A 27,228-nucleotide genomic window follows, 5' to 3' on the forward strand; every position below is an offset into this window, starting at 1 on the left:
TGCCAACTGATCCATGGAGGCAGACTCTTGTTAATTTCAGTGGGACTCCAAGTGAATGCAAAGATGTGCACTCCTGGATCTGATGGCAGACCTGTGGCCTTAATGGTACATGTACTGGGCATATGTGCACAGCTAGATAAGGGCCTGATCAACTCCCAGCATTAAGGTCTATTAAGTTCAGTGCAAGTTTGATCAGTCCTGAAATGTAGTTTCAAAGTTCATTTACCCAGGAAAGGCAGTTAGTGAAGTACATATCTTTTCCAACCTGTTTTCTTTGACAATAAAACCCCAAACTATTTCCCACTAAAATCAGGACAATTAGATGCAAAAAACCCTTGTGTGATACGATGATAGTGTTATTCACACAAAGGGGAAAATATTGTGAAGGTTAATATGGGAAGGAGAAGAGAGAGATCCTTGTTTAAAAAATGACAACATAAGACACATGCAACCAGCACTTTAAGAAAAAGGTATTTATTATTTACACAACTGCTATAGTTCCTTAAGAACAATATATACCATCTTTATTTGAAAGGGTCAATCTTCTTTCAAATACAAGAACTGCATAATGCAGGACTGTCAGTAATACAAAACAGCAGTCACATCACACTTCTATAGTGCAGGCTCAAGCAGCGCAAGTAAATTATACTTTAAAACCAGTATGGCTGAATATTGTAATTGAAACACAGTGTTTGCACTCTGACAAGATTAACTAGAACAGAACAAGGGTTTTGTTCATGCTTTAGTAGGAATGTGACTCTCTCATTTGAAGTTTACACCTTTTATCTGGTTAGGAGAATTTTTCTTCACGCAGACTGCTTTTCACTTAATCAAACAAGGTTGGATTTCTCTCCCTCTGTAGTTTTTTGTCTTTTGTATTCCAGTAATCCACTGCTTTATAATCTAAATGTGCACACTAGTGTATATTTGCCTTAGAGGTGGTGCTTTCCAATTTTGAACTGTCTTGCACAAAAACACTGACATACTAATATATACCAACCTTAGACAGCTGGTATTTTATAGTCTTAAATAGTGGAATGGGAGAGGGAGACTGTTTCTAAGACAGAGGGGAAAGAGGACTGATAGAATTCAGAGAATACCAAGACTAGCTCCTTACTCAACCGTTTTGGTCTAAATTTTTTTTTTTTCCAGTTTCAGAATGGTGTTGCTCTTTAATGGTTATGGTGGTATTATGGCAGCAATGAAATAAAATATTTTAAATAATAACACCGGAAATGAATGCAAGAAAAAGTAACTGGCTTGTTTCTCTCTCTGAGCTTATTGCTGTGATCTTTTAAAAAAAAAAAATAGAACAAACCAACTGGAAGACCAAGTATAAGCAGTCATTCTGGTGTCTGATTCAGTGTCCAGCACTATTGTGTTCTAGCAGAAAAGCAAGGAAAGGTCCAACGATCTCAAATTATGTTGTTTTCTTCAGTTCAGTGCCACAAGAGTTTATTAAAGCTATTGTCCTTGCTTCTTGGAAAGGTACCTGAAAGAAACAAAACAAATTATTTTTAACCAAAATAAAATGGGGGGGAGGGAAGAAGGGGAATAACGTTAGTACACAAGCACTTTTATAATAGACTGTATGACACTGCTTAAGAACCAGTATGTTTTTCAATGAATTATTACAAACGGAATGATTCAAGACATATGATCATTAATGCACCGAGTGATGGAAAGGTGGTGGTTAGAGGCAGCTTTCAAGATTTCACCATCATTCCCCTCTGTGAAGTAGATTTTCTACAATCGAACACAGGCGTGGTTACTATTTTTGAAAGTAACAGCTAACTAAATATACAAACACATTTAACTCAAGTTTAAAATAATCTGAAATTACCTGAATAGCTATCTTTAAATTCCTTTGGTCTAAAAATTCTGTTCAGAATTTGTCAGACTCCTAAGGTTGAAGGAAGATGCCTTTAAAGATTAAGGTTTTGATGACCATTCATTAAAGAATAAGGCTATTCAATTACTCCACTTTTAGGGTTCTCCTCTTACTACAGTTGGGAGATGTCAAGCACGGTGGTAAAATCACAGCTTTTCTAATATCTATTAAAAACACCCTGTAACTGGCCTTCACAGCAGAGAGTTCCAAAGGGTTAATTTAAAATAAACTTGGCATTTGGCCCTCCATTCTAAGTTGTATACAGCACTAGTAAATTAAGATTTACAATAGATTTCTAGAGCTGTTTTTATTGAGACAAGCAAACATTTTCACAATAACATGTTGCAGGCACATTTATTGTGTGATATTGCAAGCTCCTCTCAAAGCTCAGGGCACTTGTATAAACATTATGAGGAAGTCTTTCAAAAGCACAAATGAGTTAGAGGCCCAACTTCCCCATGACTTTCAATGAGAGTTAGGCACTTACCTACCTTTTATGCCTTTGAAAGTCTCTCCCCAAAGGCTATATAGCCTTAATAAAATACTTTACTGCCCAAACCTGGTGCACAACATAACCATCATGCATAGCATAAACCCTCATTAACAATTAGGAACCTCATTATGTAGAGATCCACATTCAACCAGCTCCAACCATTGTAATATGCCCTGAAGGTTAACAAAAGATAGACTCTGTCAGACTAGGGGTGGGAAGAGAAGGACTTCCAGGCCCTGGACCTCTGATGGAGAACATCCCAACCACAGCTCCCCATCCCATGCTATAGAGCACTGCCACTGATCACAGCTGCTGTAGTATCACATGGAACGAGAGGTGCCCTGCTCACCCAAACTGTCGGGTCCCAAACCATTTAGTGTGTTAAGGCTTTGATTTATGACCTAAGTTCCAACTGAAAACTAGAGACCCATCCCATCTCAAGTTGAAGCATGTGCAGCAGTGCAGTCTTTCCTTCCAGGTAATTTTAAAACATGATATAGTATTTAGGGATGGAGGGAAGGAGAAAACGTGACATAGTTCTTACCTTTCCCAGTGTTTGTGATTCAGTTCCAAAAAGTCATCTAATTTTGCTATTTCTTTGAGGTACTGAGTAAGCTTTAAAAGCTCCTTGTCTTTATCCCGATTTAAATGTGCTTTCATAAAGGGTCTTATCTATTGAGAGACAGAAGTATAAGCATTTGCCTAATACAACACTTGCAATTCTCTCACATTTGGTTATTTGTGAATTCGGTATAGATTTATTATTTGTTAAGTAAGTAAACTGTTCAGAGTAAGTTAGGCGTCCCTGCCACTCAAAGAGAAATCCCAGAAAAGTTTACACAATCTATATACAAACTCTACCAACCAAGTCTTTTCCAGTATTATATAGAATAGGGTATTTTATAGGCTTTTAGTTCTTGAGAGATCTCATCCTTCATGAAAATGCTCACCTACTGAAGCCAGCTAGAAAAAAAAATTCTTGCTGTTTGTTTTCAAACAGGAACAAAGAAGGGTATTCTTCATACTTACTTTCCTGCTTGTTAGTTCAGAAATGCCTACAATCTGAAGCTCAGTTCACTGAAGTCTCAAGTTATATGGTATGCATACTGCATTTGGAATCTGGAAGCCTGGATGGCCATAACTGAGACATTAAATTATCACTTCCACAAGTTTCTGTACAAAACCTTCTACCTCAGAGATAGGAAATCTCTTAACTATCCATAACAGAACATGACTGTTACTGCTCCGTTCTCAGTCTGTCCCTGCTGCAATCTCACCACAGAGGTTACAAAATTATAGCAAGAACTTAAAGTATTTTCCAGTTAAAGATCAATCTGCTGCTATTCTAGCTTGAACATGCCTATTCCTGGTTATTTGACTTCAGAGTTAGAGGGACACAGTCAAATACAAGTTACTGAAGCTTCAGGTATTGCATCTGCCCCAAATTCCCCCGCTGAGGCATTACATTTACATTTCCCTATCATTTTTCTCTCCCCTATTATTCTGTGAAAGATACCCCCCCACACACACACCGCCAATGGGGGGTGGGGAAGGGAAGGGAACAAAGTAAAAATGACTGTACACGAAGTGCCATTAAATGCACAAAATAAAACTGTAAAGGAAGTTTTGTGTAACCCTTTGTCACAGTAATCTCTGGTGTTGCTTGTAACAATAGAGGGTTCAAAAATGTAAATGATTTTGAGTTGACTGTGACCTTTTAAAGGAGCTGTGAAACTCACTCCATATCTCGCTATCTACTTGTATCATAAGCTTTTGGACAAATCGGTAAAGCCCAAGAGGCGTAGCTGATTAAATTATTTTGCCTTAGGTTGAAAATCTGATCTTGATTCCCCCTCCTCCAACATCCTTCCTCAACAACCATCTCCAATTTGTCTTGCTGTCAATATATTCTGGGCTGTAACTCATTTGTGTTGTACCCCCATTAACAAGTAACAATACTGTTCTGTCAGTCTCACCACTTCATCACATCTCCTTCTAGTCAGACTGAACGTTCAATTCAACGTTCTATTCAGTAAATCAACATCAATGAGGAGGAGTCTGGAAACAGAAGTTAGGGGGCAATTTTGTTCTGTATGATTTCATAGGAACAGGACCTTTTTTATATTGGCTAACTACTGATAAAAGTATAGTAACAAGATATTTAATGGAGTTATTTTCTGACCATTAAGCACACTTCTGAGATTGTCATTTATCCTATGTTTGTACAGCACCGAGCACAGAGTGGCCCAATCTGATTGTGGTCTTTAGGCACTACTACAATGTAAATGTATAATACATATACACAAATAATAAGAATTTTACTCCTCCTACTTCATTTCAGTAGTCTAAATGTTTCTACTTTAACAGTGAATCAAAATACCATATTGAGTACATCTCCCTTACTACTAAAAAGTGACTATCTAGTCCAAAGAGGAGTTCTTTGTTTTTAAACTAGCAAATATGCATTGTGTTTTGTTGATCCGCATCTCAGTAGTTTAAAAACAGCAAAGAAATACAGAAAGCAGCTATAAGAAGTCAATTATTTACTTTCATTTGTTGCTGCTCTGCTAATAATTTCATTGAGTTACCTTTAGTCCATTTTGTGGGTTCATTAGAAAGTTTCGTCCAATATCATCAAACATGATAGTATTTTTCTTGTTGTAAAACTCTGAAAATTTGCCCCATATAACACCAAGAGGTTTCACCTGCAAATAGAAGTGTGTAAGAGTTACCTGAGATAAAACATGTGATGTAAAGATTACAAGGGACATGGAAATCATACCATCAATGTTGCAACTTTACTGTACTTTTCACTTATCCTTTTGCTGAAGAATTAGCAGGTGCGTGCAGTCTATTGTCTTCAATATAGTACTTCAAAATGACTCATTGAATGTATATTGGTGATTTCAGCAGATTCAGTATAGCCACCACCAAGAAAAGTAGTCTTGTGACACAAATGAATGTTCTCCCAATAGCCCTGTTTATTTTTTGTTTGACAGCCACATTGTCCATTATAACCACAAAAACACTGTAAATTCAAAATGCTACAACGTGATTGTTCTTCCCAGTCCCCGTTCCTGAACTTCAGTTGGGTTTTAGGATTTTCTTATGTGCAAGTCCCAACACAAGCTTAAATCAAAAATATATAAGGGAGTTCCAATCACTAGCTTTTTTAAAAGGAAATTTTACTGTTTAAAATGAGGAAAAGCATTAATCTAGGAAATACAAATGGTTCTTACATCTATTAGTCCTCTCCTTGGAGTGTGCACCGTTATCATGGCAGCACTGTCCAACATGAAGGTTATCTTGTAGTTTGCATTTGTACTCACTCCCAGCTCCTGGGTAATAGAGATTAATAACAAATTCTAGACAGACAGTTTTACCGCTATGTTAAAAACTTTGATGGTAATACATTACATTTGTGAAGGGGTCAGCTGTTGAGGATGAACAGAGACATGCTAAAAAGAGGTCTGCTTTCCTATCCAACGAGAATAAAGTACAGAATTCTACTAACAGAAAAAACTGATGTGAGTGTAGTTTTGCAATTCCAAGGGTCAAACTTAATAAATAATTTACATCAGTATAAAATCAAAGTGAGTTCAGTGAAGAGGCAAGATACAGAGAGCTTCTGACCTACATCAGTATCATCCCTGTATCCACAGTAAGCAAGAAGAGAAGAGGGGGCAGCATCCTCCAAAATTTCTAGATGATGCAGACCCCCCGCTCAGTCTCTAAAGCTAAGTGTATAACAAATAGTGTGTGTTTTCTTTTCTTCTATTTGCTCCTGTTCCACATTATAGCCAGGCCCAAAGACCAAGCAAAAATGATAGTAGTCAACGTGTGGGACAATAGAAGGGTAAGTGCCTAATCAAAGAATCAGCCTTGCAACAGATGTGGCTCACCTTTTATAGACCTGGCCACTCCTGAAACAATGGGAGCACAGACAACTTAGATCGTTTATAGAAATGAATCTTTGAGTAAATGACACTGCATCATTTCTATTTCAAATCCTTTCTTAAAAATATCATGTAGCACTAAACTTTGCTATAATGTGTTAAGTTTTATATATTACTCTGCTGCACGTACCAGAATTAAAATTCAGAGCCATGCACCAAATAAGCACAAACCATCCACTGCAACAGCTTTCCTTCTGACAGCTAGCTACACTTGAATGCCGTGCTGTTATGTACAAAGTGAATCTTCTTACAATGAAGAGTACTCTCTACATAGAGCAGTGTCAGTGTTATACCAAAGCAAAATGCTAAAAAGCATCTGAATTCCATTTATATGTGCGTGTTGAGAATAAAATTAAACAGGGTTATTCTGTCTCACTTTTATTGCTGCAGACGTGACCTCTGAGAACTATAACAGGGTGTGGCGACCCTTCAAGGACAGCTCCAGAACTTTTTTCTGTTTCAGCCCTTTAAGGTCAGGTACTTTGGGAGTTGTTGTTCCCAAATGGACAATGCAAACTGTAGGCTAGAAGCAACATAAGCTTGAAGCTATGGAAGGGGACAACAATATAAGAGATGTCTTCAGCTCAGTTTAGAGAGAGAGAGAGAAGCAGCAAGCTGCTATTGGTGGGAATCAAGTGACCAAGACTGAACCACAGTGGGGCTCCCAGCAGAGAAGGAAACCAGGAAGGCCAGAGAGTGTGAAGCAGATACAGCTGAGTTTGGAACAAATGGCTGCTTTGCTATCCAGGACGACCTGCAGCCCATGGCAGAGGGAGATCACACAGGCTCCTCTGGAGCGCTGAGGTGCCATCTAGAGGTAGTCTAGTTATATCCCTGCAATCAAGGTGAGGTTGTTGCATGTATCTAGAGAATGGGCTGTGGCCAAAAGAAGGTAAATGATTTGTTTTCTAGATATTTCATTTCATTGGACTTTCCTTTACCTATGACAGGACTATTGTTTTTTATCCAGAGTGCTAACCAGAGAAGGGAAACTGAGGCAGCAGCTGCACCTCACATGAGTGCTAAGCAACCCTTTTACAAAGATACTTAATCATATACTCACATTGGTTTGAAACAATGTTTTAGTACCAGTGAACTGAAATTTAAGCTCTCTGACATTTCCTTTGCAATAAATGCTAGCCAGTAAGAGCAGGAAAAAGTCTGACAGACCTATTTATCAGAGTGAGGTACATCTGACCATAGTTAAGGATGTGTAATGTTTACCATTCTCACCTCAATTTCATTCATTCATAACTCAAAGCTTTCATAGCTTTGACTGAAGTTCTCTATCACTGATCTCTACCTAAGGCTGATTTATAAAAAGACCATGACTATTCTGAGCATAAGCAAAGTGGAAAATATACTTTTCTCAATTAAAAACACTGAAAAAATGGCAGCCACAAAGCCAAAACAGCAGAAGTACAAAAGGCATAATTTTGGAATTGAAACTGTTTTTGATTTGACTGAGTTTTGAAAATTACAAACCAAGCATGCAGCAATTTTTACTAAACTCACTAAGTGGACAGCTAAAGCTAGCGGCAAATATGCTCACGGCTAAGTCAACTATGCAGTCACTAGCTAATTGCCTGTTGTGCTTAAATCAGTAAAGAACTGGATTTAAAAGGGCTCCTATAGACTTTGTAAGAGGCACAGGAGAGAGCAGAGCTCCAACGTTGGGGAAGGCGCAAGGAAAAAATGAGAGGAGCTTCCTGTTGTGGATCTCTAGGATGCTATGTGTGTATCTATGGTCACTTTTAAAAAACTGCATTACATTTATGAAATAGTATGTGATATTATAATTACAGATTATATATACAAAAGACAGGGCAAAACCTGCATGACCAATCTAATCTCTAGCACCTCCTCTCATATTTTAGCTGTGCAAATTTAACACTTACTGCAGTGAAAATTTATATAGAATTCTAAAATTAGGATTATTCTCAGTTTTGAGAGGGAGACAGTTTTAAAAACACTACGAACTTTTAGAAAACCCAAAAAGCTTTTGATCTCCCTGCCCACAATTCCTAACTGTTGGTATTGCTATATAAGCTGCTGAACACAGTCTGATTAAAGGTTACAAACTCATATCTACCAAATACTGACAACATAATAGAAACAAATGATATTTCTAAACATAACTTACTTTCATTTTAGCTTCAATCCACTTCATATTAGTAGCAGCTAGAACAAGGGGAGGAGGAAAAAGAACACTTTATCGAGATGAACCAGTGAAAGGTAAAGTTTCAGTTCTCTTAATCTATCAGACTTGCCTGCTTGGTACAAGTTAAACTATCATTACATATTCTATCCATCACTGTCCTAAAGTTTGTTTCCTATATAAAATATTTACTTGAAGCTAACTAATTCCTTTTAGCCTGAAAAATGTAACAGACTAGATCAAATATTGCATACACTTTAAAAGGCAGACTATTCAAACTAAATCAACCCTTTTGCTGTAACATGATTAAAGCTAGATAATAAAAAATTAGACTAGCTCAGCTAGAGACAAGCCTCAACCTGCTAGAAGACAGGAAACCTACTGGTGTGTTCAGGCAAATCAGTGACCGCCCTGTAATAATAGTGACAGAGTTTTGCTTGTTTCCTGCCCTACTCTGCTGAGGGATACTCTTATCATCTGGTTTGGGATATATGCACATCACCAAGCAGCATATGGATGTTTAACATACAGCTTAATCCCTTCAATTATTTGTTAATCTGTACAAACTAATATTCAATATAATTTTATACCCTGTTCATTTCTTCACCACATTCACTTATTCGCATGGGCAGTATACTGTGCTTAGCTACTTGAGATCTACCATCTTTCTAAAAATAGATCTAATCGCTACTGAGCATGAACGACTTCTCACTCAGGGATTAAATAAAATACAGCCAAAATTAAGGTATTGCATCAGATTTTACAACAAACAGCAAAAGCTGCAAGTATATTTAACATCTCTACTGCAGCATCCTACATGCCAAACAATTTACAAGATTTTAACTTGGTAAAGAAAATAACTAACTTACACCAAATTACAATATCATAATCTTCATATGCAGATGTCAGGAATTCATGAAGGTATGGCCTCATTAACTCTACCCCAGTTTCTGCACATGACCTATGGTCTGAGAGGAAAACAAAACAATTAATTATTACTTTAGCATATTTTTTGTTAAATCTGATTCCTGTATGGGCCCCATCAATGAGGCACCCAACACTTCAAAAAACAATGAATATATTCTCCTAAATCCTATTATATAAGGAAGTTGTATCCCCACACTGGGAACTAAAGCTGAGACACTCTAGCTTGCCCAAACCTGTGGCAGAGCCAAAAATTTAACATAGGTTCCCCCAGACACAGTCCAGTTAACCATAAGACCATTTTTCCTCCCTTATTTCAAAAGGCAGTATTTGTGATCATGTGCCTTATTTATTCTTACTGTCAAACACATAAGCATAATAGTCTGCCTTCATTAGAAAATGGCTTCCTGTGAAACTCTCCTTATTAATACAGCACCTTCAACTCATGCTCGTTCTAATGACGTGTATTCTGATCTCAGATTACGAACATATCACACACGTGCACACACACAATTTTTAGGGGGTTGAGGGTAAGGAGAGAGAAAGATAAATGATAAGGTTTAGAGTCAAACTCCATAATGTCCCCACATCCCAGAACAGTCTGTGAAGTCACAAGAAAATGCTGCTCTCTCAGAGAAACCATTTTGGTAGTTTTCATATGCAATGTATTATAGATGGGTGTTTCAAAACTCCATGAGAATCAACACTGAACTAATCTCCTCTTCCCAAAAAGAGAAACCTGATCACTTACAGGTTGACTTTATCATATTTAAAATAAGTGTTTTTCCCTTCACTGCCATCTCGCTGCCTGGGACAGCATACGAAATGAAAATTATTAGGATGAAAGTATAAACTTAAAAAAATACAACCCTTCTCTCTGCATCCCTGTGTAGCAAGTTTATGTATTGTGGCCTGAAGCCAACCATATTCAATGTTGATAAAGCACAGTTTTAAAAACAGTAGCAATGCAAGACAAAAAAGAGAGTACAAGGCAGAATATGGTGGTACGAGCAAAAGTTATTAAAATGTGACTTGTAAGGGGAAAAATACCTATCAAAGGCTAACATAGTAATTAGTGAACAGATTAATTTATTTAAAAAAAAAATTCTATGACTTACCAAATAGCGTGTAATCAACATCTAGTACCAACAGCTTTTTCCCTTCCCTAGGAGGATTCAGAATTTCCACTTTGTACTCTTTGACTCTCCGGGAAATTTTTAGAAGGTTTTCTTCCCTAATACAACAGTACAAACAGTTATAGTTAACACATCAGGACTGAACATTCAGGAACACTGCAATCTTTTCTTAAAATGGCCATAACACACCTATTTTCTACTTCAACAACTTCTTCTTCAATATCAAAGTCATTGACTACATCATCATTGTCAGGGGGTGGTCCAAGGACATCCTCCTAGAGGGATGAAAAAATACAGCAGCGTTAAAATAAACACACTGGATCTCAGGATTTTGTTACAACACATTACAGGAAAAAGATAAAACGACTTAATCTATATGCTTTTCATTTTAACAGTGGCACAATTAGTGAAACTTTTGAGACATACTAGAAGCGCATAAGAGCTTATACTTAAAACTGATCACTACAGCAATTATAACATGCAAATCTATTACAGTTCTACAGGCAAGTTCATTTTACATACAAGGCAGGAGCAGCAAAGTTGGTATGGTGCCATTATTCTTACACTAACTTGTCTCTGGAACACTAGAATTTCAGTCATAATTAGGAAACACATGACAAAGTGCAATTTATAATTTCATAGAAGCAAATGGGCAAAAAGAAAATGTTTACCAAACTCTCTTCACGAGTTCCCATCATCATGATTTTAGTATTTGGTTTCAGTTTGAGAGCTCCGAGCTTAACATCATTGTCTGCAGGTTTGCCTACAATACAAGCAGATCATTGTTTTTGCACTGAAGTCGAGGGGTTTCATTTGGTCTAAAATGACAGACCCTTACTAAATACCATGCCATTGGAGCCTCAATTTCCCTATGTCACTAACATGTTCAAGGATAGACTATTATGAACCTGTATTAATACACAGAGTAATCCAAACTGAAATAAAAAATTACTTGTAATACAACAGTGCTTTGAGTCTCCAATCAAGACAGGGGCTTCATTACCCAGGTACTATACATAAAATCCCTGTCGTACTTGCAGTTTACTTTTTTTTTTTAACTTTAATTTGCAGAAATTTCACATCAGTAATTTAAAAACAGGCATGATGTACCAAAGCTAAGCAACATCCAGTGATGTGTGACATCCCTGTGAACACACCCATCCAAAATCCATAGCCATTAGCGTGGGGAGGAAAGAGTGCCACTGGTGTATACAGCTTGGACACATAAAAGCAGGTTCTTCCTCTGATGAGTTAGGCAGCTCCACCGGTAACTAATGTGAAGAATTACCTTTCATTTTAAGTCCAAGCAGCTTTTGGCGCTCTGGTAGCACTCCTGTAAGGCCTTTGAGAGATTGTTTAAGATCTAACACTGTATCATCTTCTGATAATGAGGTTATAGAATATTCCTGTCCACCCCATTTTATTATAAGAGAGAGAGACATCCTTGAAGCATACGTTCAGTATTACTGCCAGCAATATCTGCAAGAAGGGAAGAGAAAAAGAGATGGTCATATTAAAAAAAAAAATACAGAACTGAGAACAGCATTTAATTGGAAGGCAAGTAGATTTATACTATATGCTTACAGTATTTTAAAGGCTGCAGTATAACTTAGGTTGTTTGTTTAAAGTTGTTCATTTTGTATGAACTGCACCAGTTATGACCAAGTTTTAAAACTGAGGGATTAGTGCAGAGCTAAAACTGGGGCTTGGAGTTACATTTGTATTGAATTTAGCAGTATTATATTCATTAGTGAGCTCCAACAATGCTAATTCAATGCACATCCAGCCTAGTCTATGCTAGTAGCACCCAACTATAGCAAAGCAGCATCACAATCATAATCACTGCAAATCTCAACTGCACTAAGGAACTACTAAGCAATGAGACTGTTAAGCGTGTGAGCTGTACACGTGTAATTATGGAAGAACAACTACATATAGAAATATTTCTAGCCTTGACAGTTAAATGTAAGCATTAGCCTTCCCTACTCATTTATACCATTACAGAAGTGTAATACCTGCAATACAACACACTCAAGGGCATATTTTATTGTGCCATTATCAAAGTAGGTGTGTGAAAACAAAACCAAAACAAACACTTGCCCAGACACTGTGATTACATCATAACCTTACAGTTCAGTCAAAACAACCCTATCTTTGATTTACTTAGGATCATTCATACCAACTGTATCCAAAACAGTTTACAGTTAAGTCACACACAGTAACAGACACAAATAGCAGAGGGAGAAAGAGATTTAGTAGTATAGAGAAGAGAGAAAAACACGTTTTCTGTTGAGGTTTGAAAATCGGTGGAGAATCAGTGAGGTAGAAGGTCAAAGGAGGGCTGTTCCAGATTAGCAGGAGGTGAAGAGGAGATGACTTGCCACCCCTCTCCCCTGAGACAGACAGTGCTGTCCAGAGAGAGAGCACCTCACTGCTAGGAACACTCTCTGCTCTGCTAGTGGATGCAAACAGATTAACCAGCTTGTTCACCAACAAGAAGAATGTTTCCAGTTAGAAATGCAGATGTTATGGAGGAGGTAAAGCTCTCAGCCTCTTGCACAGCTGCTAAAGTTCTGTTGGCCAGTGCTAGCGCTCCATACTCTCCCTTTCACTTCACCTATCGTAGGTCTTCTGTATACTAGGGCTGAGGAGTCACAGCTTAGACCATTATTCAGAAATGGAGGACAAGACACGAGGTCCTACCAAGCTAGCAGGGGCCAGGGGGCTTATTATAACTAGGCTCCTACAACCAAGTCTCGTGACTGCTCTCATTTTTCCTTAATGCAGCAGGCACATGCAGGAGCAGTCACACCCCAAAGGCAGAGGAGAGTTTCTAAAAATACTGGTTAGCAACTCTCACCTCCCTGCACACTAAGAGCCCATCCCCCCGCCCACTGTGGCCAACGGGCCCCCTCCTCCTCCCCGCGGCACCGGACGGACCGTGAACCGTTCACGTGCTCGCCACAGATCACGATGTCACCCCCGGCTCCCTGCCCCCCCATTACCCGCTGCCCATCGGGACTCGGGGGCTGCTGACGGGCCAGCCAGGGCGATGGCTAATGCCCTGCAGCCGGTGGCATACGGGGGGGGGGCACCTGTTGCACCCACCCGCACAGCTCGGCCAGGCCGCCCCGGGAGCAGCTCAGTCCAGGCACGGCGCTGCCCCCCGGGAGCCGCCCCGCGGCCTAGCACTGCCCGTGAGCGAGGCGCCCCCCTGCTGCACCCCTACGGAGCGGGAGGGGATCCCAGCCCCGCCTGCGGGCGGCCGCACGGGGCCCCTCTCCCCCTCACTCACCCTGGGTAACGGAACCGGCACTTTCCCGGTACCAGCCACGCCGGAAGCGGAACTTGCAGTCTCCCCGCGACCCGGAAGTGGTAGTGCAGAAGGACCCGGATGTGGCGGGACAGGAGTCAGGACTGGACGATCCGCTTCCCGCCGCGGAGCGCGCGCAGCTCGCCAGTAACCCGGATGTGCGCGGCCCCCCCGGGCACCAGGCCTGGGCACAGTGCGCGTGCGCCCTGGAGTCTCGACGGGACGGCGGCGTGGCTCGGGGCGCCGGGAGAGAGACAAGGAGCTGAAGGGGGGCTGAAGGGGACCCAGGGTGGCTGGGCCTTCGGGATGAGCCCCCCCCCGGGAGAGGGAGCTCTGAAAGGGGAGGGGGGCTCGGCCCAGGTCCCCGGGGAGGTGGGGGCTCTGAAGGGCGAGGGGAAGGGGGGCTCGGCCCCCGGGGGGGGGGTCTGAAGGGCGAGGGGAAGGGGGGCTCGGCCCCCGGGGGGAGGGAGACTTGGGCCTAGGTGTGGGGTTGTCTTGGCCTCAGGAATGGTTTTGTTGACTAGAAGTTCTGTGTAGGTCAAGAGCCTGCATGTGGGCTGCTTGGTATGGCTGGTGAGCAAGAGGAGGCTGCATGCGGGTTGGCTGGGGCTCATGCCTGTGAGGAGGGTCTCCCGGCCTCAGGGGCTGGGACAGTGAAGTGGAGGTCAAGGGTGTCTAGGCTCCTGGGATGCTGTGTGTGTGTTGGGGGCTGTATCTACTTGGGGTAGCAGCCATGGCTGTTGGGGAAGGGGAAGTTCCATATTTGTTGGCTGGGAGTTGTGGCAGAGAAGGGTAGCAGGTAGCTTTAACAACTGGCTAGTCATTAACTCAACATTTCAGGCTGGCAGAAGCAGGTTGTTGTTTGTACCATTATATGAGGTACATGGAAAAACCCACAATAAATTCACTCTAAATTAGTAGCAAACAGTATTCTGTATTTGAAGGTCCATTTACTAGATGCCCTACCCTGTTCCAATGTGCTTCAGCTTTCATAGAATTGGAAAGATAATTTTGTCAGCTGCAGGCAGTAAACATGACCTGGAATTAAATTGTTACCTGCCTATCTTGCCATGGGTATTTCTAGATTCTTATCTGTAGTTAGCCAAGTTCATTAGGTATAATGTAGGGCAGGCTCTGTGAGACAAGCAGATCAGGCACTTATATGGCTAACAAGAACATCCAGAGTTCCATCAGAGGTGGAGAAAAGAGATTAAACCCTCAGGGCATAAATCACCCTGTAGTTGGCAGAGTTTAGGAAGAGACTTTCTAAGAAGGTTGTTCCATAATTACCTGTTGTACAGTTTATTATAACTGCCTCTGAGGCAACTGGTGAGACCAGACACTGGATTGGATCAATTGCTGGTCTGATCCAATGTGATCATTTGTGTGTTCTTATGACAGGGGCAACCAAAGTTTGGTGATACATCAGTGTATGAACAGTTGTGAAACCAGGAGTGACAAACACTTTCCAGCTTCCTTAGGGAGACAAAATCCCTACCTGTCCTCAGAAATTCCAATGTAATGGAGGACTAGTTCTGGGAAAGATAGAGGCGGTAGCTGGAGAGCAAAAACACCTCGTCTTCTTAAAGGAATCCCAAGACAAATACCTGAACTTGTCTAAACCAATATGCGCAAACACATATTTAAATTGCTCATTTATTGGGGTTTACAGAATTCTGCCTTCACTCTACTATTTCCTGCATTAATCCCCTCCTTTTTCTCCACATTCTCTCCAATTTCACATCCTCTCTGCTGTCCTTCCACTCACTTCTCCAAAATCTGCTTTGCTCTAGGGAATGTTTGAACAATTTCCCACCACTGCTAACTCCAGTTTATTGTAGACAGCATTTTGGGTTCCACTAGAGTTTTCAGCATGTCATCTAACCCTACTGGGATCATGTCTAAGGCCTTGACTACTCTCAGAGTGCACTGATTTAACTACTAAACTGTTGTCTAAATCAATTCAGTAGAACACTATTGTATGGACATTCATAAATCAGTTTTAAAAGCTAATATAAATTTAACTTAATTCAATATGTTATCAGATTAAGCTACATTTTAAATGGTATTGACATGAGAGGGTTGTACCAAGTTAACTAAATAGATTTAGAAATTAATTTAACTAAATTGGTGTACTTGCCGTGGATAGTTGAGGCTTAATTGGCAAGAGGCTGAATTCTACATTGACAACTGAAACCCAGTCTACACTAGGGCTCCCAACACTGCTAGCACTAGCTCACTTGATTGGGCCCTAGTTAAGCTACATGCCTACAGTGCTCTTGTTTCAGCTGACTGCATGAGAGCCATTTAACACAGCATTACATCCACCTTACAGGAATACATTTCCATCTTGTGAGGCTTTGTTGCTGGCTACAGAAGTTCTTCAGCCACACTAGCATATAAGTCTGAGGGCAGGTCTACACTTAAAAAAGCTGCAGCGACGCAGCTGTAGCGCGTTAGTAAAGTCACTACCACATTGACAGGAGAACAACTCCCATTGGTATAGTTAATGCACCTCCATGAGAGACGGTAGCTTTGTCAACAGGAGAAGCTCTTTTGTCAATACAGCTCCGTCTGTGCTGGAGGTTAGATTTTTCATGCCCCTGAGTGACATAGTTATAACAGTGTAAGTTTGTACTCTTTGGCCATACACCTAAAAGTTAGATCAACCTAACTACATCACTCCTGGATGTAAGAAATTCACACCCCTAAGATATATTAGTTAAGCTGACCTAAGCCCTGTTGTAGACACTGCTTCTGTCAACCTAGCTACTGTGAGGGATTGGATTTGCAGCAACAGAAGAACCCCATCTGTAGCTGTAGCAAGTGTCTGCTACAATGGCATAGCAGCAGCGCTGTAAGCCTGCTGCTGTAGCACAGATAGTATATCCGTACCCTTTGTTAGATGAGTGTTCATTTACAGCTCTGTCAAGATCTCTGGTTTTGGTAGCCTACTGAAAAGAAGTAATCCATAAATGTAGTTTTAAAAAATAAAGCAGCACATACAAATAGAAGTCACCATTCAATGTTCACAGAGTGTCAGGGAGATGAATAACAAATTTCCATGCTTGTACCACTTCACGTTTATTTATGACAACATAGCAAGTAATTTCTATTTGTGATCATGAGGCTCTGTTTATAGCTAGGAAAGTTTTATCTTTTTGTGGTATTTTTTTTATTTTATTTTATTTTTTTTATTAAGGTATATGAAGAGGGGAAACTAACTTTTTAAAATAGAATCACTTAAATAGCTTGCCTAGTATGATTGACTTAAGAGGAAGTGACGCGTTCTCTCTATTGACACTTATTTTCACTCTCAGTGGATGAGATTGTCTTCTCCAGTGAAAAAAGAGCTGGCATTTAGGGAGCAGGAAAACTGCCAGGTTCCTCTCATTTGTTTCCCTAAATGATTGTTTGCTCTTATAGAACAGATTGTGCGTTTGGTCTGAAGCCCAGTGGATCCTCTGAAATCCATGCAGATTGCAGGGAATCTATTGGAGGCAGAGGGCTATGCACTGAGAGGTTCTATGCCTTTATGTAGCTTCCAACTCCTGTTCTCCTGTGCATCTCCTTCTCATCATCATCCCAGTAGAGGGTTTAAAAGGAGGTTCCTCAGTGCCTAGGGATCTTGACTCAGAAGTTAATACCACCTAAGGCTATTATAACTTTTCAGCTGATTTCCACCAGGCTTGGTGTCTCACTGCACCAACTCTGCAGAGGCTACCCCTCCCCTCAAGGATCTCCTGAGTAATCCCTGTTGGTGGACATCATTTGAAGGGGTTTTGTTTGTTTGCTGATAGCAGAAGTACTGCAGAGAAGGAGAAATAACCTCTGCACAGAGGAGATGTCCTGTAACATAGGGTTTTCTGTTTTATGGAAGTTAGGAAATAATTGTTCTGCAGCAGACAGTCTGATTTCTTACATTTGAGAACTCAAGTAGAAATTGTACAAAGTCTTAATTTGATACTCTTGGGTCTCATTAAGTAAACTGTATATGATGGAAGAGTTTACAAAAATATGTAATTTTAAAAGATACTGAGAGGCAGAAAATATGAGCTTTCTCCCCAAAATGGCAGCTACACCTTTAAAATGCATCTCAGATACGACAAACAGTATGCATCTCAGACAAGAGGACATTTTCCTTGAAATCATACTTTTGTTTTATGATATGCAGTTGTCCTCTGTTGACATGTCCCCGTAAGTTAAGCTTCCAGAGTTGTACACAGCAATTAACAAAGTCATATTTTGAGATAAAACTTTCTGCTACATAGGAACACTACCGTCCCCCATACTCCTACAAAGCTGGTTCCCATTTCCTCTCTCTTTAAAGATGTTGAGTCAGAAGATGATGCCACGTAGTTTGGTAGTTTCCCTATCTCTGAAATCTTTGATAGTTCTTACAAGTCCAGCAGAAAAATAATGAAGTGAATAAGTAAGTAAGCTTTCTCATTTGGTCTTGGAAATGAAGATGAAGAGAAGAGGTCATTTTAGGCCTCAATGTTTATACAGCATACTTTGTTCCTGGGATATGATGCACAAATTACACTGGTCTACAATTTTTGAGAAGTCGTCTGTGTCAGAGATAAAATGTGATATTTATTATGTATTTTGATGTGCTGAATTCAAATATGACAATTAAAACAACTGATTGGCTACTATTTCTAAGATATTTAAGTTTTTACATTTTATGTCTATGTATATTGTGTAGATAGTAGAGTTTTAATCATAAATTGTAAACCTAGGTCTTTTCATGTGTTTATGGTTGCTTTACATGATAATATTTCACCTGTCCTGTTTATGTAACACTTTAAAATCAGCAAAAGGATTATATAAATAAAATTTATTATGAAACAAAAGGCAAAAAACTATTATGTACATAGTTTAGTCCTACTCAGTGTCTACTCAGCGCTTCTTGGCTTGTCTCTTGTATTCATTAAATGGAGCATCTCTTGTCACTGTCCAGCAATAGTCTGCAAGCATTGATGGGCTCCATTTGCCCTGATAGCCTGCCAGGAGATTCCACTGCTGTAGTCTGGAGCCCAACAGCTGTGCCTTACTCTTGGGTAGTTCCAAATCCCTGACAAGGTCATTCAGTTCACCTTGTGTTCTGAGGTGTGGTTCAGAGGAGGAGGATGGGAGAAAATGTGGGTCTTGTGACATTGATGGTTCAGGACCAGAAGTTTCATCCTCATCCTCTTCCTCAAGTGAGAATGATTCTGGTGCATCAGGAACCAGCAGTCCTTCTCCGTGGGGTACTGGGCGTATAGCTGATGGAATGTTTGGATAATGCACAGTCCACTTTTTCTTCTTTGACACACCTTTCCCAACTGGAAGCACCATGCAGAAGTAACAATTGCTGGTATGATCTGTGGCTCTCTCCAAATCATTGGCACTGCAAAAGGCATAGATTTCCTTTTCCTGTTCAACCACTGGCGAAGATTTGTTGCACAAGTGTTGAAGCATATGTATGGGGCCCACCTCTTGTCCCAATCTCCAATTTTGCAGCCAAAATAAAGGTGATAGGCTTCCTTAACCATAGTGGGTATACTGCGCTTTTGTGATGCAAAAGTCACTTCAGCACAAACATAGCAGAAGTTATCTGCACTGTTCACACAAGCACGAGGCATCTCTGCTCACTTTGGCTAAACAGAAATGTGTCCCTTTGCAAAATCAAACACTGACAAAGAAGAGAGCACGTATGATTTCTAGAGCTGATATAGGGCAATTTGTTCAGGAGAGTGATGTAAGCTTCGTTATGATTGCATCATCCATGACTTCTAGGAATAACATGATGCAATTCATATCATGTATGACGCAATACCAGCTTCAGATTGCATCATTCATTGTTTTGCCTCAAAAGCAAGTACTGTCCAAACCCAGTCATAGATTTATTCATAGATCCAGTCAAAGATGTATTTTAGTCATTTCTGGTTTAAATTGAGATCCCTTCCCTTTATAACTCACTTATCCTCCGCCATTCCCAAGTCAAGGGTCGTATATACTGACCCAATAGCATATCTTGAAAACTAGAGCCAATCAACAATTTTAGGCATCATTTTCGTTCTCAGTGACCCAGAATTAGTAAAGTTGGACTACATTTATTTCAGAAGCATTTTGGCTGTAGAGCAGTGTTGTTATTATTAATTAGTAGTAGTAGTGGTATTGACTAGAAGCCCCATTCAGGGAGGAGCATCCCCTTGTGCTAGGCACTATACTTACAACATCTCTGTGGTGTAGATAGTTTCCTAGCGGGGGAAACTGAGGCACACAGACCCAAATTCAACCCTGGCATAAATGGATGCAATTTTAAATTTGGTCCAGAGTGGTTTAATTAACTTGTCTAGGAGCTGGTGGTATCTAGTTTAATGTTAAATCTAGTAGACAGCACAGTCTTTGGTGTAGTGAAAGGGTAAGTCTTGTGGACAGTGCTCAGTGGGGACAGAATGGGGTAACTGTAACTGCAGGAAATCAAAAAGAAAAACTCATGGAAATTTTTAAAGCAAGCCTTCCCTCCTGCCTTTCCTGATATCCTCTCTGTCCTGGTATGCTCCAGAGTGAAATAAAAGAGATGGTGCCACATCAAACTGATGCATGCTGGCTCCATTCCAGCAGCTCATGTTCATGGCATGCACTGCTGAGCATCTTGCAAAATGTGTTCCTGTGCATACGTGCTGAAGCCCAGTGGCTGACTTCCTAAAGTGTGGTGCATATTGCATATTAGAGAGCAGGATTAAACCCTTAGAGCAGCCGCAGTAGCTCTATTTGGGAAATGGGACAAAAGGATCCTTTAAAATGGTTGTTACAAATAGAAAACAGTTGTTATAGAAATCTCAGACAGATGGTTGCCTTCAGGAGTGCTCTATTAAGGAAAAATTCTAGATGATGAAGAGTGAATACTTTAGAAAGCAAAAGTAAGAACATTGCAAACCTGAGGTGTTGAGCATCTGCCACTCTTATTGGCTTCAGTGAGTGCTGGAGTAGGGCCTTAATGTGGCACAGATTATAGATGGGCCAGCTGTCCGGAATTTTAGGCTTGGCAAGCCTCTCAGACTCTTTCTGGGTCTGGAAAAATCATCTGAATCTGTGACATTCCATCTAAATTAAACACATGCCAGAAAAAAAATGTAAGTGTTCTGTGTTCTCAGGGACAGAAGAACCCCTACAGGCAGTGCACCAGTGGGTGTTTTGTGGGTGTTATTTTTTTAATAATTGTATTAATCTCTATCTCCCATTTCAGCCTTTTTGCAGTCTAATGCTTGTTTTTCCTTTCCCCCCCACACCCTGCTCCCTTTTTCATAGGCTCTCAGAAGGGGTAGGTGAATCCAATAGCATTTGAGTATGATTCAGACATTAAAACCTATAGTGTCCAAGTAGGTTCAGACTTGGGCAAAATGAGTTTATTCATGTAAAGTGCATTTTATTTAGGCCTGCACTGCTGGTCATGACCAGTGATTGTCAATGTAATGTAACAGACAGCATGATCATCTAGAAAACACTCCCCTCCAAAGCCTGGAACGGAACCCAAGATTCCTGCGTCTCCTCATTCTTCTGTCAGCAAATATCTGTGAAACCCACTGGCAAAGGATACTTCTTATCCCCCTCTAGTGGGTGGTCCACAGAGAGAGTGACAACCTATCACTGCTATGAGTTACTCTGTTAGAAGAACTGGCAGAGGTCTGTGCTGTGGATCTAAAGGACGCCCTGCTGACAGCTATGTGGGAGTCACTATGACTCTACATGATGGAATTTCTGTTTATTCAGTTTTCTCTTTTAAAAAACTTTGGAAATTGCACACTAAAAAGTATGTTTCAAAAAATGTGATGATCACATTATTTTTCCATAGGACCCTTGCCTCAGTCGCAGGAAGAACCTGCTCTGACATTGTGTAGTAAAGGAATATGTCCACAGGACTGCTGCTTCATTTGTTGCAGAAGTTGGAAGGTGTTTAGTACATGATGCAGGGGATTTTGGGAATAGTAAAGGTGGTCTCATGGAGGCAGTTAAATGCTTCTCTGGAAAATTGGATTCTATACGTTCCTCTCCTGGAGTTCCTATGTGATGGGCTTAAACCTGACTTTCCATAGGTGGTCACTAATTGTGCATTCCTCATTTCTGGGTGCCAGACATGAGACCTGTCTGGCATGAGGTCAGATCTGCAGAAGTGCTGAGCACTCACAATTGCAACTGATGTCAATGGAAGCTGTGCTTTGAACACACAAAATGCTATATATAATGCTAAATAGGTGCTTAACTTCCATTGGGAGTTAAGCACCTAAATATCTTTGAGGATCTGGATCTAGGTGACTCAGATTGGGAACCCAGAGTTAGTGGATACTTTTGACCTTACTCTCTCTGTGCCTCAGCTCTCCATCTATAAAATAGCACCACCTCACCTTACAGGGGAGTTGTGAAGATAATATGAAGCACTTAGATACTATTGTGATGAGCACCATAGAAAAGACCATGAGGAAATTCATAATTCTGTGTACAAAGCCAAGTTTGAATAGTGTGCAGTAAATAAGTCGGTGCAACACACTGCACAATGAGGATAAAAAAAAAATACTGATAGCTGCTGCTCATTGAGTGAGCACTGGATCCTGTGGAAAAAATAGTATGTGATCATGTAATTAAAGACTGTCATAATGCATGAGCACAACGGGGTCAGAGTAAAATCTGACATTTCCTAACTTTTCAGTACTTGACTTTGCAACTTTAATAATGTTCTTTTGACATATTTTGTGTGTGTAATCATTACACTTCATTATGTCACTGTGCCTAATACTTACAAAGGTGAACTTGTGTGTGTGTGTAAGTAAATCAACATAAATGTTTCTTGCAGTAATTGCATGGAAAACACAAATACAAAGTCTCCAGTCGTTTTCCATCTTGAACATACATTGCATTTTCTTCCATGCCAGTGTTTCTGCGGTTCTTGAAACTCCCTCAAAGAGACTTTCTTTGTGTCTGATTTGAGGTGTTGGCACTTGTCCAGCCACTGTCACCAGCTTCCACATTATCTCTGAGCTATGAGAAGGTCTTTTGGAAGTTTTAATGAGATGCGTCTGTGCAGGCTTTTCTTCAGACCTCAACAGAGCTTTTGTTTCTGAGATGTGGCAGCTCTTTTTCTGCTGATTGCTAAAAGTTTGGAATCCAAATTGTTTGCCTGTGTTACTAACAAGATGTAAATGATAATTGAATTCAAAATTCATAGCTATAATAATGGAGAATTATAAAAGGCCTTTGAAATCACTGGCAAGTAAAGCAGAATGATTAAAAAAAATGACAGTGGAGCAATGGCAAAGCCATGTACCTGATCTACTCGTTAGAAACTTGTGCCTTTTTGAACTAAAACCTTTTTTAGAATGAAAAACAGGAGAGATGATGGATGAAACAAAAACTGGATTCTTATCATTTGTTTGCACACTGAAAGGAAAACTCATATTGTTATAATACCCTGATTACATAAATACCTACCAAATAAGAATAGAAACATATCAAAAAAGGAATTCTAAAAACATTTCCTAGAAATGACTGTCGCATTATCTGTATTTGTGAGTGATGTGATGGTTCTTTCTGTGTAAGATGCCATTTTCATGCTTCCCAGCAGGAGTACCACTGATTATATGGAGTAGGGCCTGGTCTACGCTACGCGTTTAAACCGATTTTAGCAGTGTTAAACCTATTTAACTCTGCACCCATCCACACAACAAGGCCCTTTATATCGATATAAAGGGCTCTTTAAACCGGTTTCTGTACTCCTCCCCGACGAGAGGAGTAGCGCTGAAATTGGTATTACCATATCGGATTAGGGTTAGTGTGGCTGCAAATCAACGGTATTGGCTTCCGGGCGGTATCCCACAGTGCACCATTGTGACCACTCTGGACAGCAATCTGAACTCGGATGCAGTGACCAGGTAGACGGGAAAAGCCCTGCAAAATTTTGAATTTCATTTCCTGTTTGCCCAGCGTGGAGCTCTGATTAGCATGGGTGGCGATGCAGTCCCAAATCCAAAAAGAGCTCCAGCATGGACCCTACGGGAGATACTGGATCTGACCGCTGTATGGAGAGACAAATCTGTTCTATCAGAGCTCCGTTACAGAAATGAAATGCCAAAGCATTTGAAAAAAATCTCCAGGCTATGATACAGAGTCCACAGCACAGTGCTGTGTGACAAGCGTAACGGAAAGCCAAAGAATCAAACGGACGCTCATGGAGGGAGGAAGGGGTACTGAGGACTCCAGCTATCCCACAGTCCCCGCAGTCTCCAAAAAGCATTTGCATTCTTGGCTGAGCTCCCAATGCCTGTAGGGTCAAACACATTGTCCGGGGTGGTTCAGGGTATATCTCATCAATTTACTCCCCCTCCCCCCCATGAAAGAAAAGGGAAAAAAAATCGTTTGTTGACTTTTTTCAATGTCACCATATGTCTACTGCATGCTGCTGGTAGAGACGGTGCTGGGGCAATGAACAGCAGCATCCTCTCTCCTTCCTTCCCTGATGGCAGACAGTACAGTGCAGTAGGACTGGTAACCATCCTTGTCGTCAGCTTGTGAGTGCTCCTGGCTGGCCTCAGGTGAGGTTGACGGGGGGCACCTGGGTAAAAATAAGAATGACTCCCGGTCATTGCCAGTAGATTGTACAGAACGGCTGGTAACCATCTTCATCATAGCAACTGAGGGCTGAGTTCCATCAGTCCCCTCCCTTTCATGTGTAAAAAAAGTTTCTGTACTGCCTGGACTATCATAGCAGTGGGATGCTGGGCTCCTTTCCACCCCCACTGTTTAGTGTCCTGCCTGGGCTATCATAGCAGCTGGAGGCTGCCTCCCCCTCATTTTATCTCACTAACAAGTCAGTGTTTCTTATTCCTGCATTCTTTATTACTTCATCACACAAATGAGGGAACACTGCAATGGTAGCCCAGGAGGTTGGGGGAGCAGGGAAGCAAGGGGTGGGGTTGTTGCAGGGGCCCCCCCATAGAATGGCATGTGGCTTATCATTTCTGCGGGATCTGACACAGAGCGGCTGTGCTCTCTGGTTCTCTAGTACACTTGCCCCATATTCTAGGCAGGACTGACTCTAGTTTTAGATACCATAAAGGAGGGATTGACGCGGGGAGTCATTCCCATTTTTGTCTTTGCGCCCCCGGCCGACCTCAGCCAGGGGCACCCATGACAGCAGCAGACGCTACAGAACGACTGATAAACATCATCACGTCACCAATTTACAATGGTACAGCAGACAGTACAGAACAACACGTAACCATCTCTGCTATCTTGCAAAGGCAAATGAATGCTGCTGTGTAGCGCTGCAGTACCGCGCCTGTTAGCGACATCCAGTAGACATATGGTGACAGTAAAAAAAAAAAGCTGAACGGGCTCCATGATTGCCGTGCTATGCCGTATGCCAGGGCAATCCAGAGAAAAAGGGTGCGAAATGATTGTCTGCCGTTGCTTTCACGGAGGAAGGAATGACGACATTTACCCAGAATCACCCGCAACACTGTTTTTGCACTGTCATGAATTGGAGTCTCAACTCAGAATTCCAATGGGCCGGGGAGACTGCGGGAACTATGGGATAGCTATGGGATAGCTACCCACAGTGCAACGCTCCAAAAATCAACGCTAGCCTCAAACCATGGACGCAGACCACCGAATTAATATGCTTAATATGGCCACATGCACTCGACTTTGTACAATCTGTTTTACAAAACCGGTTTATGTAAAATCAGAATAATCCCGTAGTGTGGACATACCCTTAGACTTACAGGCTCTGATACTGCACCATTAAAGCCAATGGGAGCTTTGCCATTGAGTTCAATGAATGTAGTCTGAATCCCACAGAAACAGAAGTTACTTGTATGTAGAGAAAGAAGATAAGGGAATTTTCAAATGGTGGTCTCAGAGTGTTTTGAAGGAGGTTTGGGGCACTCAGACAAGGTTAATTTTCAAAGAATGGACAGAGCTTATTTGAATATCTGTTCTCAGTAGTGCTGGATGGCTTCAGGGCTAACCCTACACCTCTGTAGAATCTGTGCCTCTGTAGGAAATCCTCCAATCCTCATGTAAGTTAGACATGGGAGGAAAACACTTATCCCCTGGACATAACAGGATTTTCGCCTTCTGAATACTTTGTGCTTTTGTGTTGCTTAATTTGAAATGATTCAAACAATGGAGCGTTACAATTAATAAATCATAAGGACAAATTCATTACTCGGATTTGGCTGTAACTCTTGCTTTACTACACACAACACACATTTTGGCCCCAGTTCTGCAGTCCTTACTCAATGAGTATTCCTATGGGACTGTTTATATTAGTAAGGGCTGTGGGACTGGGTCTTTAAACAATACTTCCTGCCATTCAGGGCTGTGGTATGAGAGAACTGACTGTGACACAAAATATTCTCTCCAGCTGAAAAAAATGACAAAGGATCACAACAAAAGAGCAATGATCTCTTAGCAGGTCCTGCAACAAAGGAAGCTATTGAAATTAAAGTACACTATTGAAAAAGATTTAGTAAGTTTTTGCAGTGTTGTAGCCATGTTGGTCCCAGGATATGAGAGAGACGGAGTAGGTGAGGTAAGCTCGAAACTTGTTCAGTTGGTCCCATAAAAGATACTACATCACCTACCCATCTCTTATAGTAAGTTTTAACATTTTTAATTGCTAAATCATTGTGTGCTTTACAACAAGGTTCCATTGAATTTCATTTTAAAACCTATTATAAATGTACAGTTGTCTATAGAAAAATCCATCCAGAAGATATACCCCTGAATTTTACCAGATGTTGTGGGCTGGGTTTCTGAGTTACAGCATAACCATAAATCTTTCAGATCCTAAACAGGCAGAACTGAGACTTGCCCAGGGGTCATTAGCATTTTAAAAAAATCTTTCATCATAATTTAAACCAAGCCTCTGAGTTCAGTGACATTTTTGAAGAAGAGGAATGGTAACAAACTTGTTTTAAGTCTTAAGTTACATAGCTGTCGACCTTTCAAATAGATGCTAGACAGATCTGTCAAGTCTCTTACTGTAGTTGGAGGGAGACTCCCTTATTTGGAATTGATCACAAAGCATTTTTCAATCTTTCCTTCTTGACGTGAAGGATTTTGCATTGTCTTCTGGATGAGACATGAAACAGATGTGTGCTCTCTTATAGTTAATGAAGAGCTTGTAGCACTTTTTAAAAAGATGTGTTAGACTTTCCTGTGTGGGGAGCTAGAGGAAAAAAACAAAACCATATAATCATCCCTAATTCCCCCTGTAATTTCCCTCAACTGCAATATTCTTCACTTCCTGTCCTAAATCGTGGCTGTTTGCCGCTAAACAGCAGCTGTGATCCAGCCTAGGGGTGGCTGC

General features: G+C 40.8%; 1 protein-coding gene across 1 annotated transcript; it reads right to left on the reverse strand.

Moving 5' to 3' along the window:
* Positions 1 to 458: 458 nt before the first annotated feature.
* Positions 459 to 13,943, reverse strand: UBLCP1 (ubiquitin like domain containing CTD phosphatase 1). The gene is made up of 11 exons (XM_050961311.1): positions 13,854 to 13,943; positions 11,847 to 12,037; positions 11,230 to 11,321; positions 10,748 to 10,833; positions 10,541 to 10,656; positions 9,368 to 9,466; positions 8,484 to 8,521; positions 5,624 to 5,722; positions 4,973 to 5,089; positions 2,929 to 3,056; positions 459 to 1,492 (listed from the first exon to the last, which is right to left on the reverse strand). Exons 2-11 carry the CDS (start codon positions 11,998 to 12,000, stop codon positions 1,465 to 1,467), a joined length of 957 nt encoding a protein of 318 aa, XP_050817268.1. The 5' UTR covers positions 12,001 to 12,037; positions 13,854 to 13,943; the 3' UTR covers positions 459 to 1,464.
* Between the last annotated feature and the right edge of the window lie 13,285 nt (positions 13,944 to 27,228).

The sequence above is a fragment of the Gopherus flavomarginatus genome, chromosome 7, assembly GCF_025201925.1.
Source record: "Gopherus flavomarginatus isolate rGopFla2 chromosome 7, rGopFla2.mat.asm, whole genome shotgun sequence".
NCBI lineage: Eukaryota > Metazoa > Chordata > Testudines > Testudinidae > Gopherus > Gopherus flavomarginatus.

Bases quoted from the DNA above. Each gene is read 5' to 3' on its own strand.
- UBLCP1 (XM_050961311.1), bottom strand. From the start codon at position 12,000: ATGTCTCTCTCTCTTATAATAAAATGGGGTGGACAGGAATATTCTATA. The intron at 10,657-10,747 runs GTGTGTTATGGC...CTGTTGTATTAG, and splicing joins GTTGTTGAAGTAGAAAATAG to GGAAGAAAACCTTCTAAAAA. The intron at 8,522-9,367 runs GTAAGTTAGTTA...CCCTTGTTCTAG, and splicing joins TTATGATATTGTAATTTGGT to CTGCTACTAATATGAAGTGG.